The 18,211-nt window shown below is 41.7% G+C and overlaps 1 protein-coding gene across 1 annotated transcript in view; it reads left to right on the top strand.

Annotated features, from left to right (window-relative positions):
- The window catches only part of AFF3 (AF4/FMR2 family member 3), a 525,952-nt gene that overhangs the window by 487,141 nt on the left and 20,600 nt on the right, over positions 1-18,211 (top strand). The window contains exons 14-16 of the mRNA XM_032840305.1: positions 4,291-4,415; positions 8,025-8,226; positions 10,531-10,652. Coding sequence (XP_032696196.1) covers positions 4,291-4,415; positions 8,025-8,226; positions 10,531-10,652 — 449 coding nt within the window. The remainder of the gene's footprint in view (positions 1-4,290; positions 4,416-8,024; positions 8,227-10,530; positions 10,653-18,211) is intronic.

Here is an 18,211-nt window from a genome sequence, read left to right as displayed (position 1 = left end):
ACTGAAACACTTCTGGCAACACAGTGTAAAAGCAGGCCCTATGCCGCCCCCTAGTCCCCATCTCCTTCCAGGGACCTGTGCTTCTCCTCTAAGCCCCCAGGGGCCAAGGTCAAGATAAGCATCTCACCCAGCCCTCATCCAGCATGTGAGAAGTCTCAGAGCAGGGGACTACAATCTCCCAGGGGTTGCGGGTTGGCTTTGGGTTGAGGAGTTGGCCATGGAAAGAGGAAATGTGGACTTCCCTAGCCCTATACACCTGACAGGCACGGGGAAACCACTGCTGGGCCTGTGCATGCGTATAGTCACGGGACTGGCCTGGGCCCTTCAGTCTGCCTCTGCCCACTACATATCCCCATGCCTGAAGGAACACGATATGAAATGGTAATTAAAACATCACCATGACAGGGACGCCTGGGTGGCTCAGTTGGTTGGACAACTGCCTTCAGCTCAGGTCATGATCCCGGAGTCCCGGGATCGAATCCCACATCGGGCTCCCAGCTCCATGGGGAGTCTGCTTCTCCCTCTGACCTTCTCCTCGCTCATGCTCTCTCTCACTGTCTCGCTCTCAAATAAATAAATAAAATCTTTAAAAAAAAAAAAAATCACCATGACAGATCAAGAGAGAGACTTTGACAGACAGGAAAATGTTTTCTACTTTAGTACTTTATAACATTACTCTTTTCCTGCTTTTTTCTTCAATTTATCTTTTGAGGCATAATTGACATAACATTATATTAGTTTCAGGTTTACAACGTAACAATTCAGTTTTTGTATGTATTGCAAAATTATCTCCGCAATAAATACAGTTACTATTCATCATTATACAGTTAGAATGTTTTTTTTTTCTCATGAAAACATTCAAGATCCACTCTCCTAGCTACCCTCAAATATGCAGTAAAGGATTATTAACTACAGTCACCATGCTCTGCATTACATCTCTATGACTTATTCATTTGATAACTGGAAATTTGTATATTTTGACCCCCTTCATCCACTTTGCCCTCCCCTCACCCTCCCCTCAAGCAACCACCAGTCTATTCTCTATATACCAGCTTGGGCTTTTTTCTTTATTTGGGCTTTGTTTTTAGATTCTATATTTGAGTGAGATCATACAGTATTATTTTCTGTCTGACTTATCTCACTTAATAAAATGCCCTCAAGTTCCATCCACGCTGTTGCAAATGGCAGGGTTTCATTTTTTATGACTAAATAATATTCCAACACACACACACACACACACACACACACACACACAGACACACACCTTACATCCTCTTTATCCATTCATGCATTGACAGACATTTAGATTGTTTCCATGTCTTGGCTGTTGTAACAAATGCTACAATGAACATGGGGTTGCATAATACCTCTTTGAGTTGTTGTTTTCCTTTTCTTCAGATAAATATACAAAGTGGAATTGCTGGATCATCTGATAATTACAGTTTTAATTTGGGGGGGAACCTCCATACTGTTTTCCAGAGCAGCTGCACCAGTTTACATTCCCACCATCAGTGCACAAGGGATCCCTTTCTCCACATCCTCACCAACACTTGCCATTTCTTGTGTTTGTTATTTTAGCAGTTCTAACAGGTGTGAAGTGATCTTATTGTGGTTTTGATTTGCATTTGCTTGATGATTAGTGATGTTGAGCATCTTTTCATGTATCTGTTGGCCATTAGCATGGTGTCTAAACATCTGTTCAGATTCTCTGCCCTTTGTTTAATTGGGTTGTGTTTTTGCTATTGAGTTGTGGGAGTTCTTTATATATTTTGGATATTAACCCCTTATCAGATATATATTTGCAAATATCATCTCCCATTCAGTAGGTTGCCTTTTCATTTTGTTGGTGGTTTTCTTTGCTGTGCAGAAGCTTTTCAGTTTGATATAGTCCTACTTATCTATTTTTCCTCTTGTCTTTGGTTTTGGTGTCAAATTCAAAAAAGTATCACTAAGACCTATATCAAGGATCTTTTCCGGTTTTTTGATCAAGAAGCTCAGTGTTTTCACTTTGCACTGAACCCTGCAAATTATGTAGTCAGCCCTGGCCTCCTAGAGAACCTTAATCAGGTGACCTTACCTTCTCTGTACTTCAGTTTCTTCATTTGTGAAATGGTGACATCTTTGCAGAGGTGTTGTCAGGTTCGGACCATATAATTCAGTAATATGGGCTACTTCTTTATCCCTCTTCTCTCCTGTTTCCCTCTAGATAAACTGCCCCCCTCATTATTTGTGGGATTGATGGGTAAATGGATAGACTAGTGGAAAGAAAGAGAAAAAATAGTTTTTTAAGAAATATGCATAGCTAGAAATTGATAAACATAGATTGGAAATACATATAGCATACATAAATAGATGTGCAGAAAGGCATATATATATATATTCCATAATATCCTATATTTAAATAATTTTATTATGGCATTTCTAAAAATTTTTAACTTATGAAACTTCATTTACACCAAGCCTGACGCCTAGCCCTCCTCCTAAAATCTAGTGAGTCATCATTAAATACAGACACAGAGAAGTGAAAGAACATTTTCATAACAATCTTCACTCAGTTTCTGGGGTGTTAATACCCAGCTCTGGGACGCCATAGACCTGGCTGCCAAAGGTTCAGAGTCTAGCCCTGGTAGGAACCCAGAGCAGAAGACTAGGGATTCAGAGCTTTGGTTTGGGGTCTCTTGGGGTCAGCTTCAGTGTAAGCATCTGGGATCCTGTGACAGAGGCTGTATGACAATCCCAGCTAGAGAGAGAAGGTCAAAGTCTTTCTATCTTTGAAGCCAGCACTTGCATCCTGGAAAACACTGCTGAAAGCCCTGAATATACTGTCACTGTGGCCGCTTTCTCACCAAAAATGGAACTTTGTTGAGTGTTTACATTGTACCCTAATACACGGATAAAAGTTAAACACAGGGCGCCTGGGTGGCTCAATGGGTTAAGCCTCTGCCTTCGGCTCAGGTCATGGTCTCAGGGTCCTGGGATTGAGTCCCACGTCGGGCTCTCTGCTCAGCGGGGAGCCTGCTTCCCCCTCTCTCTCTCTGCCTGCCTCTCTGCCTACTTGTGATCTCTCTCTCTGTCAAATAAATAAATAAAATCTTTTAAAAAAAGTTAAACCCAATCATGGAAATAAGAATTCCATTGAAATACTATTTTTTTTAAAGATTTTATTTATTTATTTGACAGAGATCGCAAAGTAGGCAGAGAGGCAGGCAGAGAGAGAGAGAGGAGGAGGAAGCAGTCTCCCTGCTGAGCAGAGAGCCCGATGCGGGGCTCGATCCCAGGACCCTGGGATCATGACCTGAGCTGAAGGCAGAGGCTTCAACCCACTGAGCCACCCAGGCGCCCCTGAAATACTATTTTTTAAATGTAAATTCAATTAACTAACTTATAGTATATCATTAGTTTCAGATGTAGTGTTCAGTAATTTATCAGTTGTGTATAACACCCAGTGCTCATCACATTCCGTGCCCTCCTTAATGCCCATCACCCAGTTATTCCATCTCCCCCCACCACCTCCCCTCCAGCAATCGTCAGTTTATTTCCTAGAGTTAAGAGTCTCTCATGGTTTTTCTCCCTCTCTGATGACTTCCCATTCTATTTTCCCTCCCTTCCCCTACAGTCTTCTTCCGTGTTTCTTATAATCCACATATGAGTGAAACCATATGATAATTGTCTTTCTCTGATTGACTTATTTTGCCCAGCATAATACTATTTTATAACAAAAGTTACATTAAGAATTCTAAGCTGTCATGGGGTAGAAATTGTTAGCTAGAATTAAGACACCAAGAGGTAACAACATTTGCTTGAAATTCATAAAAGCCATATATTTCAAAAAAAATGTCTAGGCTTGTCATTGTCCTTATGGCATTAAGCCCAGGTTATGGTAATTATAATTTATTCAGATACCAAGAAATGCTAAAATGAGAGACACTGGAGGTACGTGTGAATTCAGAAGAGGTCGTCTTTGGAGAGCTAAGTCAGATATATTGATGACAGACCAGTTTTCATCATTCACAGTGTTCCCTCTCTAATGTTGATCATGGTGTCATGCTTTTCCTCTCAATAAAATGTCAATAGTAAAACTGACAGATTTCATTCTTGTTGGTTGAGGAGCTGACCAGGAACCTAGAACAGGGATAGGAACGGTGCAACCACATTCCTGTTGGGATACTCTCTGGAGAAGCCGAGTAAGCTGGTCTCCTGGGAGCCCTTGCTCTGCAGAACGTTGTGGTGGGAGCTCATTATGATCCCTTGAAATCCAGAGCTGATTAGTTTTTGCTTATTTCCGTGCAGTGTGACAATGAAGACGACTACAGGGAGGTCAAGAAGGCCCAGGGAGAAAAAGAGAGCTCTTCACGACTGACTGCCTCTGCCAATAATACTTTACCTGCAAACCACTGCAGCATGAATATCAACAGGTATGCATGTTCCACTGAAGGTACAGGTAAGCCCAAAGGATCTCTGGGTCCAAAAGGCAGGTGCCATATTAGAGGAGAGTCAGATCTTTTAATGACTGCTCTGATCTGGGTCTTCAGACTTGTTTCCCTTGATTTAACTAACCTGAGGCTAACAATTAAGCCTGGATGTGTGTTCCTGTCACAACCCCAGAGCCACTGTCAGGACTCCTTTTTAACAAAAGACCGGTTACTAGTTATACTCATTCTGTGCTCTCAAAGACACACCTTCCCTCTGAAAACTCAGTAACTTAATTTTCAAACCATTATTTTAATAGCCACTAAACCCATAAGAACACTAAGCTTATTAACATGAATGAAAAAATATAAACTGAGTTTAATCTCTTGGATATAAACTAAAATCATGGCATTAGACAGGATCTGTGTGTGTCTCCAAGGTTAAATGGCACCAAGTCACTCCTCTAAAGGGGTTCCAGATGGACCCACATTGCACCAAATTCCCTCTCTGACAAATGGCTTTCTAGCAAGGCAAGGTCCCCAGTATTTATTAGAAGTGAGTAGCTTATCATCAGTCATAGACGCTCTTTCCATTTAGAAATACCACAGCTCAGAAACCACTTTTCCTCTGCTAAGATAGTCCTCACTCTCCCTGACTGTGTACATAGAATTTTTAAGGGGAGATTAATGTTTCAGCACAACACATAAAAATGTAAACTGAAAGGTTAGGAGAAGATGTAGAGCAGTACTAAACCTCCAAGAGGAAATTGGAGAGTGAGGGCACACAAGCACAGGCCCACTGCAGTGTGAGAGTCACCTTGGGAAGGAAGACGAGGGCTCTCGAAGGTCTGAGCAAGAGGGAGAGTACGCGTGTAAGCTGGCCTGGCCTAGCCCACAGTGCTCTGTGCTTAGTGGGTGGCACTGTGCCTAGTGGGTGCCCAGAATCCTGGGGAAATGTGAATAGGAGAAATGTGGCTCCAAAACGTCTTTTAAATATGTGATATAGTTGTAAACGTGCTTCTTTGTTAATGCACTGAAAACCTTTCTAGCAGATCCTAGTAACTGCCATAATATCTAAGTAGCGGCAAAGACAGATATAAGCAATATTTCAAGATGTCTGTAACCGCTGTGACATGACATGAGAATATCTGTGGTTTCCTGCTGATGACACAATCACAGGCATTGTTAGCACCACTCCCGCTAAACCACTACTCTGAAAATGTTCCATTTCAGTGAAAAGTTGTAACTTTTTCCCATCCACATTCACAGACCCCAGGATAAAAGCTCTTGTTCTAGAGCCTTTGTCTGGCAGAGCCTCTAGCTCAGATAGTTTTATTCATGTTACATAATTACCCGTGCATATAAAAGTGCTTCAGGTTCTTTCTAAGAAAGGTGATCTGTGCACCTCAGGAATGTATATAAGGGGATCAGCTATCCCAAAGATGAGATCCAAATAAAGTTGGTTTGGTCAACTTGAGTATGTAAACTTAGAATGATGGAGAAGAAATAATCCTATGTCCATGATAATGTTTAGTGTAATAATGTGGTTTTCTGTGAACATTTCAAACCACATAATACGTAAAATAATATTTAGAAATATGACTTTCTTTACTTACTTGCCAAGACACAATTATGTATAAACTGTTCACATCTACAACATCAGTGTTTTCATCATCCCTAAACCACTTTTGATTTGCCCAAGGGAGTTTTCCAGAACACATCTCACTTCTGGGTTGTTAGACACACAGTACTTTTTTTTTTTTTTTTTTTTTTAAGATTTTATTGTCAGAGAGAGAGACAGAGAATAAGCAGAAGGAGCGGCAGGAAGAGCAGGCAGAGGGAGAAGCAGGCTCCTGGTGAACAAGGAACCTGATGTGGGACTCGATCCCAGGACCCTGGGATCATGACCTGAGCCAAAGGCAGACACTTAAGCAACTGAGCCACCCAGGCATCCCCACACAGTACTTTTTGAACCAGAAATGTATCACCAGAAACTCTGTCCCTACCCAGATCTATTTGCATAACACAAAGAACCTTGTTATTTTAACATTAAAAACTTTGGCTTTATTATCTGTTCTAGAGGCCTGTGTTTGTAATTTCTACACTGTGACCACCAACTAAGGAAATTGCTTTTTGAAGTGACTTTAATGGCTTGTTTGCAGTGATAGCCAACACATGCAATTAAGAAGTAATAATTGCAAGACTAGAGACTAAGTCTTTGTTAAATGGATTTACCCTTTTTTAACTATCTATGTCAAGTGACTTCTCTGAGCATCCCAAATTAGCAGTGTTTGAGTTTATTTCAGGTTAATGTGTCTATCCTCATTTTTTTTTTTTCAGGGTAAAGTAATGGAGACAAGCCCATCAATATTAACATACATAGCAAAGATTCAAATATAGGTGACTCTTTCTTTGATGGTTAATTTTGGGGGAGAGTTATATTCAGGGATAGACAATAGTTTTATTCATTTGTTTGTGGGCTTTTTTGGTTTTAATTGAAGTATAGTTGACATACAATATTTTGTTAGTTTCAGATATACAATGTAGTGATTCAACATCTGTATACATTGTGAAGTGCTCGTCATGATAAGCATGGTCACCATCTGTCACCATCCAAAATTATTATTGTATTATTGACTTTTTATCCCCACAGCTTATTTATTTTATAACTGGAAGTTTGTACTCCTTAATCCTCTTCCCCCCACCCCCTCCTTCTGTCCAGCAACCACAAGTTTGTTCTCTGTATTTATGAGTCTGTTTCAGTTTTTTGTTTGTTCATTTGTTTTGTTTTTTAGATTGTACATAAAAGTGAAATTATATAGCAGTTGTCCTCCTCTGGCATAAACAATTAATTTTGGATGTGAAATAAGGAACTAGAAATCAGAAAATGTAACTTTTTTCCTAGAAGGGGTGAGGGGCAGAGGAAGAGAAAGAGAATCTTAAGCAGGCTCCACACCCAGTGCAGAGCCCAGTGCGGGGCTTCATCTCACAACCCCTGAGATCATGATCTGAGCTGAAATCAAGAAGTGGAAGCTTAACCAACTGAAGCACCCGGGCACCCCCGGCAAATGTAACTTTTAATGACAGTTTTCTGTTCTGTGTTTATTCTGATGAATGTTTGGTTAGCCCAGAAACCTAACAACTGAAAGTTGGCCTCACACTTTGCAGATTATTCTGTGATTCTGTTATTCTTCATATAATAATTAGTACAAGTTCAGATGTTATCAAAAGTCCTTTTACAGGTGGAGAACTCATATATCTTGTGATTGACTTTCCCATTACTTGCTACTTCGGCATGTTAGAAAAATAGTAAGTTGTTAAGTGTTTTGAGATCCTCAGATGAAAAACCCAGAAAAATGAAAGTCTTACTAGTGTTAGTCATTTAGCTCTAGAATTATTATTCATCCTAATAAGATGAGTAAGGAAACAATGAGTAAAATTTACTTATTGTTTTTTATGGTCCTAAGGCCATAAAATTACTTCCTGGTATAATAATTCCCAATAAACGCCTTCCTACCAGTAGATTTTAAATGGGAGGTTTGGGTCATATATAAAACATTTACCTTTCCCTGTGCTGACTGTGTGACATTCCATTACTGTGATTTCCTTTTTCAGCTTGGCAATACCAATAAATAAAAATGAAAAAATGCTCCGGTCACCCATCTCACCCCTCTCTGATGCATCTAAACACAAATATTCCAGCGAGGACTTAACTTCTTCCAGCAGATCAAATGGCAGTGGCTTGTTCACTTCTGCCTCCTCCAACAAAAAGCATAAGGCTGAGAACCAGCTGCAGTCTCACGCCGGAGACCTCACGGTATGTTGATTCTCTTCCTTTCCTGATAAAAATAAAAATGAAATTGAGCACACCTCTATACTCATCTGTCTCTAGCCTGGTACGGTCTAAACACATGCTTGAGGTCTCGTAAGAATCCCTAAATGCTGCTCTGGAAAGTCCAGGTGAACCAGCACCCCCCATTACTTCTTCCCACAGAGAATGACAGAAGAAGAAACCAGAGGAGACATTGTAAGCCTCTTCTCTGCTTAGGATGCCTCTTTGTAGGATTGCATTTCCCACTCTGAAGAGAAATGACCCCAAAGGATTACTATCTGGAGACACTGCAAATTGGGAGTTTGGGACCAACCAGCCCTTTCATTTGGGAAGATTCTTTGCCCCAGGGCAGAGTTAAATGTGGGACTGAAACTCTGGGCCAAAACTATGGGATTTCCCATTCCAAGTTCAGTGACAAGTGCAGTGGCCAAAATGTGGGACCAGGCTACCACCTCTTTTCCAGCAACTTTCCCAGGGGTGATTCCAGCTGCCTGTGTTGCCCTGGAGTAGTGCAGGGCCTGGGGTCCACAGACTGTCTAACCTTATATCTAGTCCAAATGTGACTTTGGCCAGTTGCTTCATCTCTCTGAGCTGGTTTCATTGGCAAAATGGTGGTGAGAAGATTTAAATGAGCTGGTATTATCTGAAAAACCGATACCTACAGATACCTATGTAACTAACTCTACATGTTAGTTCCTCTTTATGGCCACTCCTTCTAACAGCTGGTGGCTCTGGATCATACATCCTGTGGGGCACATCCTCCCAACTTCTCTCACATCACCACCATGCTGTCAATACCAGCAGGGCTTTGTAGGGAGAGAGATGAGGCATGAGAGAGATGAGGAGAGGCAGGGAGAGAGATGAGGCATGAGAATAGGTCTCTGCAAAGAAAGATGGGGGAAGGCAGTATTTAATGTTCCATCCCATGAACTACAGAGGTAAAATAGTTGGTAGAAGGTCCGGCAAGAGCCAAAATCTTGTAACATCAGGAAATTAATAACTAGCTGATGCACCCTTATTTGAGAACAATTACCACTAATTCTAGGCTCAAAGAGTCTAAGACCTTACTAAAAAAAAACTGGAATAAAAAAACTACCAATTCAAATCAAAACACAAACGTTTCTTTACCACTAGATCCTAACATAAAAGCAACCATGATGTCCAGAGAATTGTAAAATAATTACAGACTTTATTCAGTCATTCTTTCTTTCACCAAACAGATGTTTATTGAGCAAGCACTTAACTGTGTGCCAGGCACTGTGCCAAGCAATAGAGATCCACTGATGATGTAACAGATTTATTCTGTGCCTGTGGGAAGCTCACAGTCTGGCTGGGCAGAATGACATAGACAGGAAATCACACACATTGGTAATGGCTACCATGAGTGCCAAAAAGGAACGCAGAGGCCTGGGGGCTCCTTCAATCAAGAGGCTTGACTACACATAAAATCAGTCCATATTTAAAGAAGCATTCATACACACTCAACACATTTTAATTATTTCAGAGGAAACCGTTTGAATTTTGTAATCAAACTTGCTTTATGATTCATGGGGCTAGCACACAATAGGTGCTCTATAAATATTTGAATCTCCAGGGAATGTGATTTCTTAATTTTCCCACAGATCAATAGTGTTCCTTTTAAAAACACATTTTAAATAATTTCTAGTTATTCCCTTTGCCTTTTTCTGCTCTTCACGGACAGCTCATGAGAATCAGTCCATTTGTGACCTGAATGACTTCTCTTTTGAGAGGGATTATAAGCCAGCAGTTCTGAAAGCTTGGTTCCTGGATCAGTATCACTTGGAAATTGCTAGAAATGTGATGTTCTCGGGCCCCACTCCACATCCTAAATTCAGCTCTGGATGAGTGGGGGTCCAGCAGTCTGTGTGTTGACAGCACTCCCCAGGATGATTCTAATGCAGACATCACCTTGGAGAACCACTGGTCTCCAACCACTGGTCTAGCCAACTGGGAAAAGTAGGGGCTTAAGTCCTAAGCCCTGGGTGTCACCCACAGTAATTATTTGAACTTGGGGAAGTTTCTTAACTTCAGCCAGCCTCAGCTTCTGGATCTGTGAGTGTGGGTCATTAAGAACTTCCCTTCTGATACTGTTACAAGAATGCCATTTAACAAGGCATGCAGAAGCCCTCAGCATGAGAACTGGAACACACATATTTCTTTTTCTTTATTTAAACTCAAGGGATCGTCAGTTCTAACCTAGAACACAAAACAGTGGGTTGCCCTTTCAGCCAGGTTTCTGAAAGACTGGTGTGTTGTTTTTTTGTTTAGAAGGCCGCTCACAACAATTCCGAAAATGTTCTCCACAAGTCACGGCCACAGACAGAGCCATGGTCTCCAGGTGCCAATGGCCACAGGGACTGCAAGAGGCAGAAACTTGTCTTCGATGATATGTGAGTGTGGACTCTTTGTTGATATGGTAAGGGGCAAGGTAAAACAGAAACTCCACGGGTAGGAGGGTTATATGCATGACTTGGTCAGGTGAGTGTTGCTTTCTCAAAGGGAACTGGAGCTTGACTTTGAATGCACCTCTGAGTCCTCATGGGCTTTTTGAACGGCTACAACAGCCAGAGCTACTGGGGTTGCATCCAAGATGTCAGGAAGCTAAGGCAAATGGCATTCATGAGCCATTGAGCATGAGCCTTACATTCCTGAGCATTTTGGGCTGTTGGTGGTTGTATGCTACCAGAAAGAGAAGCATTTTTGTTTTAGTAAATTATAATGGGCAAAGAATAATAGCGATGCACTCCTGGTTTATTTCCTTCTAAAATGCTATATTCTTTATAGCATAAACAGGTCTTAAATGGGAAAATAAATATCTTGTCATCCTTCCCAGCCCTAGCCCTTGAAAGCCCAAGTATTGCTTCCATTCCCAGCATCAATTTAAAAGAAGAAGAAACAGGAGAAGAAGAGGAATAAAAATAACATCCTGGGAGGCTCTTGAGATTCTGAAAATGATAAAGGAGAAGTGATAAAATGATACTGGAAATTATTTAGGCTCTTAAGGAAAATAAATATGTGTCCAGGACAAGTCTGGAAGACAGAAGATACGGTTTCAAGAGTTTGGCTTGAATCCTGGTTTTGACATTAACTGTTTAACACACATCCAGTGCATGTCTGTGTGGGCTCCCCACTAAATCCCAGAGTGGAACAATGTGCAGCACTGAGTCATCCTGTCCTCTCCTTGCTTACAGTCTGAGGGGACAGACTATAATCCACTAACCCCACCCAAAACTGGAAAAAGTAAAGGGTGCCGAATGTCTTCGACCTTACTGGGAAAATGGTAATCATGATACCTCTCTCCCAGAGGTTCTCCTAAGACCCAGTTAGATGAGATCTCCTGAGAGTGACCATCTGGGCAGAAGTAATGATTCCTTCATCCCCATCTTCCACCCAACCTCTTCTCCGGCCCTGACTTCTCCCAGGGTATAGACATACTCTATTTATTCACCCCATAGACATCTCAAGAAATGAGAATATGAAGTTATAGTCCTGAATTTATGCTTGGACTTCAGTGAACTAATTAAGGGCACAGAATTGGGGAGGTGAAAGCCAAATCCACATTTTTGGTTTGTTCCACTTACTGAATGCATTCAAAGATAATTGGATTTATGGAAGTTTAAGGGTGGCCCAGGAGGGCGAATGTTTTTCTCTTCTTCCCATGGTGGCTACAGCTGTACTCAACCCCAGCACACTCTTCTGGCCCTCACCACCTCGCCTTCTCTTGGTTTCTCCACTGCCCTAAGCATCAAGTGAGGGAGGTGGTAATTAATCCCTGGGGTGGGTGCATATGATGGGAGGACAGTCCCTCGGTAAACCACATATATAATTAGGGTTTGGTGGTATAAATCATTCTCATGAGCTCTAACAATTTGTAAAAACAGGAGATTAAAATTGTGTCTGATGACAACATGGCAGTTTGCATTCAGAAGCCGTAATCTAACAATGCGATCAAACACAATGTGTATTAGACCCTAAAGTGCTTAAAACATCCAACATTTCCAGCAGGTGATGTTAAAGGCATGATATTTAAACATACACACAATGGTATCACATATATTAATACAATGATATTAAACATACATATGAAAAATTTACATATAAGAAATTTTCCAGTATATGGACCAAAAAGCTAAGTCAGAAACAGTGACAACTAAATGGCCATACTCTGATCTGCAGTTTCTCGGACTACTTACAAAAGGAAATGTTTCTGAATCTGCTGGGGCTATTGCGAATATAATTTTTTCACTTTCTGTGTCAGCAAAGCTAATGTCTTCCCATTAGCAATATGTATAATTTTTCTGGCTGACAGCTCCAATAAAACTGTTTCTCTTTTTACGGATATAGATATAATGGAATAAAAAAGCACTCTTACATATCCATCATATGGAGAGATAGATGTCATGTTCCAATTGCCATGTGTCCTAGTTGATTTGAAATCCTTAAGAGTAAAGTAAACATGCAACTCCAACAACCAGTCGACCACTGAACTAAGAAAGTCTTGGGAAGACCCATGAAGCTTGAAAAGCAAAACTAGGCATTGTCTCTTCCTTAAAACAATAAAAATCCATGTCCCTTAAGAGATGACTGGACTAGGAAGTCACCCAAACTGATGCAGAATGTCTCCCAGGTCCAGTTCATACGTGCTGAATATTTTTACTAAGGGCTAGGTACATTGGCTAGAGTTAAGATATGAAATTAATTAATCCTCAGTCATTAATTCAGGGCATAGGGAGGCACATGGCTGGCTTCTCCAGGAAGGTGCCTTAGGACCCCAAAATTTCCACCTCCTGCTCCTCTCTGTTCTACACCAGCTTCCCCACCAGCAGCCTCGTTGACAGACAAGGACCTGGCTCATGTCACTTTCCTCGACTTCTCCTCACTAAAGGCGTCCACAAGCAGTGAACCAACCAGACAAGCCACTAGTGGGAAAAAAAAAAAAAAAAAAGAGCGAGCTAGAGAAATCGCTCAGGAGTAATTTAGAGTTGATGGAAATCCAGTTACAGTGATCCAAAAAGGAACAGATGCCACACTGTCATTTAATTTTTAAAGCTGCATCATGTAGCTTCTAGATAAAAATAAACTCATCCTTTTGTATTATAAATACTGGTTAATGGTTGAATAAACATGCGATTCAGACAACAGCTGAATTCAGTGGGTGCTTAATAACTAGTGCTGAATGAACACAACTGAATTAGAATAACATTCCCAGAAGAGTAAGGCCTGCAGTTTTTCCCCCCAGTGGATATAAGGAATCTACATGCAGGTAAATTTAAATTCACGGCTTCTCAACCCCTTATCCTATGTTACTACCAATTAAACAGGCACCAGTTTATGTCTTCGGGATGTAGATGGAACCAAACAAAATAACACTTATTTTTTAAAAATGTGATCCAGGTCAGCTTGTTCTGCGTAATTTGCAGGCCCAGATTGGTGGCAGAGTGGCTGCACCTCCCCGACATTTAGCCATGCTCGACATTCACTACTTGACAGCCACGGTTTTAAGGTGATGCTGGTGTGATTGCCAAACTTTTGTTTAAAAAAATCTGTAAGAATTTATGTCAGTAAGTGACAGCACTTGATTCAACTCAAAGCCTAGAAACTGATCTTATTAGTGTGAAGCCATGAGCTGCAGATTACTTTGTGTCATAATTAGTGACAGGGGAGTTCTTGGCCCAGGAACATCAAGAGAGAACAACTGTGTCGTGAAGGCCTCAGTACAGAAGTCCTGAGCAGAGCTGAGTGGTGAAATGCTTGGCTGGGAAATCAAGTCCCCTTTCCCAGCAACCATATTGCTGTGTTGGGGAGCCAGCGAATCCTGAATGCCAGACTGCCTGCTGCTCCCAGAAGGATGTACTGTCTCCTGCCCATATTTCACAAGGAAGAGTCAGTCACGATCATCACATTCAGCACAACTACCAAACATTCCATCTGTCCCTGTGGCACCCGTAACAGGAGCCCAGCTACTTAAACCCCCCGACAATGAGAAAAAACTCCCTCAACCACGTGGTGCTGAAGGCCATGGAGTGTGAAATGTGGCTGGGAAGGAAGAAGGAATGGCATTTGTGATATAATTATGCTCAGCAAATCTATAGCTGAAAGGATTTGATTTTTTAGAGGATAGGAAGAGTCGTGTACGTAAAAGGTCAGATCTCTTGTGGCATGATTTAATCAGAGGACTCTGAAATCCTTGAGGTGATAGTACATTGGGGCAGGTGCTCCCACGGAGGGCTTACTATGGCCATTGGTTTTTTCCTGAAGGTCCCCCTTCTCCACCTTTCCTGGTAGACCATTACTACACCTTTTTTTTTTTTTTTTAAGATTTTATCTATTCATGTGTGATAGAGAGAGAGAGTACACAGAGGGAGAGGGAGAAACAGACTCCCTGCCAAGCAGAGAGCCTGATGCGGGGCTTGATCCCAGGACCCTGAGAACATGACCTCAGCTGAAGGCAGATACAACCAACTGAGCCACCCAGGTGCCCCCCCATTAGTACACCTTTATGTTCTTCATATGTAATTCTCTACTTTATGAGATCCTGGTCTCTCAGCCAAGTTATTTTGTTCTAACTGAAACAGAGTAACAGAGAGAGAGAGAGAAAAGGAAAAAGACTAAGCTTAGGGTGGTGGGGAGTAGTGAAGGACAATGCCTTCAGACCTCCCTGATTGAAATCTTAGTTCTCTGATCACTTTAAGAGTTTTGTAAAATTATTTTATTTTAAATGTCACACCCAGAGAAGAACAACAAGGTGATGAGTTTCCATTTCAGTAGAAAATGGCTTTTGACTGAATGACGAAAACCTGCAACACTTAGCCTGTGCATCCCAGAAAACATGCTGTTTTCTGTGAGTGACCAGGAGAGAAGCAGTCATGGGCAGGAGCCTATGGCCTGCATGAGACGCAATGAGTGATCACTTGGCTTCTGAGAAGCCAGACTCTGGAGACCCTGGGGCCCCAGCCAGCATCAAGCTAATGGAAACCAAAAGTGCATTTGAATCCTTGGGGCTTAAATGCAGTCTACCTGCTTCCTTCCAAGAAGCACTCATAAAGTCAGTCCCAGCCTGCCAGAGACCCTGACTCTGAAGTGCCCTCCTAAATCATGTTCACTTCAGTGGATTAAAAAGAATTACAGTTTCCTCTACTAGCTAAAGGTAGAGCATTCATATGAAACCATTTGTAAGCCAAATTGTGTAATGCAAAGAGTATCCCAGCTTTCCGAGAGCTCACCTTGCACTATTACTTCACTTGGAAGAGAGACCTACCCTAGTACAGTAAGGCTTTTTTTTGGATACATTAAGATCCTCTCCAGATTAGCAAAAACCATTCTAGGTCTTTCATAAAAGCCAAGTGGCTTGTACCGCAAACTTTGAGAAAGCAGGGGGTTGCCTGTACCTAACTTCTTACACATTCTTCTTTGTGAAGAAAGTACTTCAAAGCTGAGGGACACAGTAATACCCATGGGATTTATCAGATGACAAGCTGACAGGATCTCGGATGATGAATTCATTTGGTATGCAGTTGCCTATCTGTCTGCTTTGGACTCCAACTTCTCTAAGAAAATTATCCAGATTTCTGCTGTGCCAAGGAACCTGTTTGTTCAAACACATTGAGCTCCCATCCCTGCCAGTTTTCACAAAACAGGCGGCTCTGCTGTGGGGGGAAGAGAGGGAGGGTGAGGTGGGGGGTGGTGTATCTCACAGAGGTAGGAATTACAGAAAGAAGGCTGCCAGCCTCTCCGTGGGAGACCATTCAACTCTATCTCAGCCTTGGAGCAGAACAAAAAGCAAGGTAGCTTTAATGCTTCTCTGCCAGAAGAAATACCAGGGTGGCTCAAACCTTGTTGCTGCTCAGAACTAAGGCTGCGTGTTTATAGGTGGGTTAGTAGGAGGGTGAGGAGAGAAAAAAAAAACATTCTATTTGGATCAAGTGTTGAGATTTTTTTTGTTGCCGAGAGCTCTTACAACAAAGATACACATGGCTAAGCCTTGGCTTTTAAAAAGATCACTCACAAGCCCCATTTCTGAAGAACCAAAGATACACAGTCAGTTACGTGTATGATGTTTAATTGAACTTCTGTTAGGTTTATTGATGTATCATCATAAAATACCATCACTGTAAAAAAACAATATGAGGAGTGTTATTATCTAAATGAAAAAAGAAAATTTGAGGCTTTTCATGTTAAAAAAAAAAAAAAGATTGGCTCACAGATCTGTTTGAACACTGAAATAGATTTTATTGTAGTAAAGACTTGGCCAAGTTATAGTCTGTAACTGCCACAGTGATGATGACAGTTCTGCATCCCTCCTGACTTTTACATTGCCGTCAGAGTGATGCCTTCATGATAGCATGCGCCCACTACACTACTGGACAGTGTTGGTGGCGTCCCATTGGCCCCACTGCCTCTGTAATGTTCTGGTCTAGGAGCGGGGCGCTGGAAATCACCTGAAAGGAGGAAATGAGCCAATCATCTGGCAATCTTCAGTGACTCAGTGTAGTGAGCCCTCCATTACATGCGAAGATAAGAATTCTAACTAATGTGTTTGTAAATGGCCTCTGGATGGTACACTTTTTTCCCAGCATCTCAGGTTAGTGTCAGCTGCTATGATACAGTCAGAAAATTAGATGTGTTACTTATCCATGTGCACTATTATGAGAGTTTGTGACTCACCCTCTGTATCAGGTCTAAAAAAGTACATTCATAGGCTGCAGATAAGAACAGTGGTGATTAAGGAACATGTATGAGGAATTAGGAGACACTACCATCCCTAAGGGTAAGTTAGAAGCCTAGTTGAAACTAAGATGCCATACCTTATTGCCGGGAGAATCCTTTCATGAAAATGAAGTGCATTTGAAATGATGATCTATTAGTGAAAAGGTTTGCAAAACCAGGCAAAAAAGATTGACCAAACTCATATACTAGCGTGTGGAGTCGATAATGATGTGGAGAATTTCAAGTTGCCATGGAGACGTTCTCTGGCTTATTGGCTGTGATGCTGCACCCCATCAGAAGCCACCACTCTCTTCTAAACTCAAAAATGAATTCAGTGCTATTCAGGGGGGATTCATGGACCTTCTGCCATGTGCCTAAAACTATAAGGTGGAGAAGATCAAAGATGTCCACAGCATAGGCCCTGCTGAAAGTATACCAGCTACAGAGCTGCCCACAGGCCAGGACTTAGCCAAACAGCTCAGGAGGTAATTAAATGTCTAAAAGTGTAATATAAACAGGAAGGGGCATCCAGGAATGACAGAGATGAGCATGGATCAAGTTACCAAGAAGATCTCATGGCATAAGAACTTGGGGGAGTGGTAACTCATAGAAGGCACTCAGTGAATGTATACGCAGTGAGCAGAGTGTTCCAGGTGGGAGGAAAAGGATGAGCAGAGAGGTTCTAAGACAGAGATGGCATGTAAACACCACAGCAAGGAAGACACCCATTGCTGTGGTTGAGGGCTTTGGGGAGTCGCTGGTACAGTTCACAGGTTAGGCAAGATCTTTGAACTGAGATTGATTCTTTGGGAGCTGGAGATTGATTGTTGGTCTGTGAGTAGGAGGGTGATGTAATGAAAGCCATGTTTTACAAACACAGTCAAGGTTTGTTAAAGCTTAGGATAGGTTGGAGGGAAGCAAAACTGGAGGGCAATAGAGGTGATGAAAGCCAGGCCTGGGTGGTGGATGTGGTCCATAAGGAAAGGAAGGATCTTTACAAGGAGAATGCACTCACAACATCTGATAACAGGGAAGAGGAATGGATGAAGATACTGGAACTCCTCTTCTGAGCAGATAGGCTCTGTGAACTCATCTGAAGCTCAGGAGTCAGGTCTGGGTGTGGGCTAGAGGTAGGGTCTGCCCTTCTATGCTGGGACATTTAGCAAAAACACAACAAAAAATAATGGAAAGGATTCTTAGGACAGTGCAACTATTCTCTGATACTGTAATGGTGGATAAACGT

Source organism: Lontra canadensis, unplaced genomic scaffold (assembly GCF_010015895.1).
Source record: "Lontra canadensis isolate GAN:19392208 unplaced genomic scaffold, GSC_riverotter_1.0 scaffold112, whole genome shotgun sequence".
Lineage (NCBI taxonomy): Eukaryota > Metazoa > Chordata > Mammalia > Carnivora > Mustelidae > Lontra > Lontra canadensis.
The sequence above is the reverse complement of the archived record's forward strand: the minus strand, read 5'-3'. Positions and strand labels throughout refer to the sequence as shown.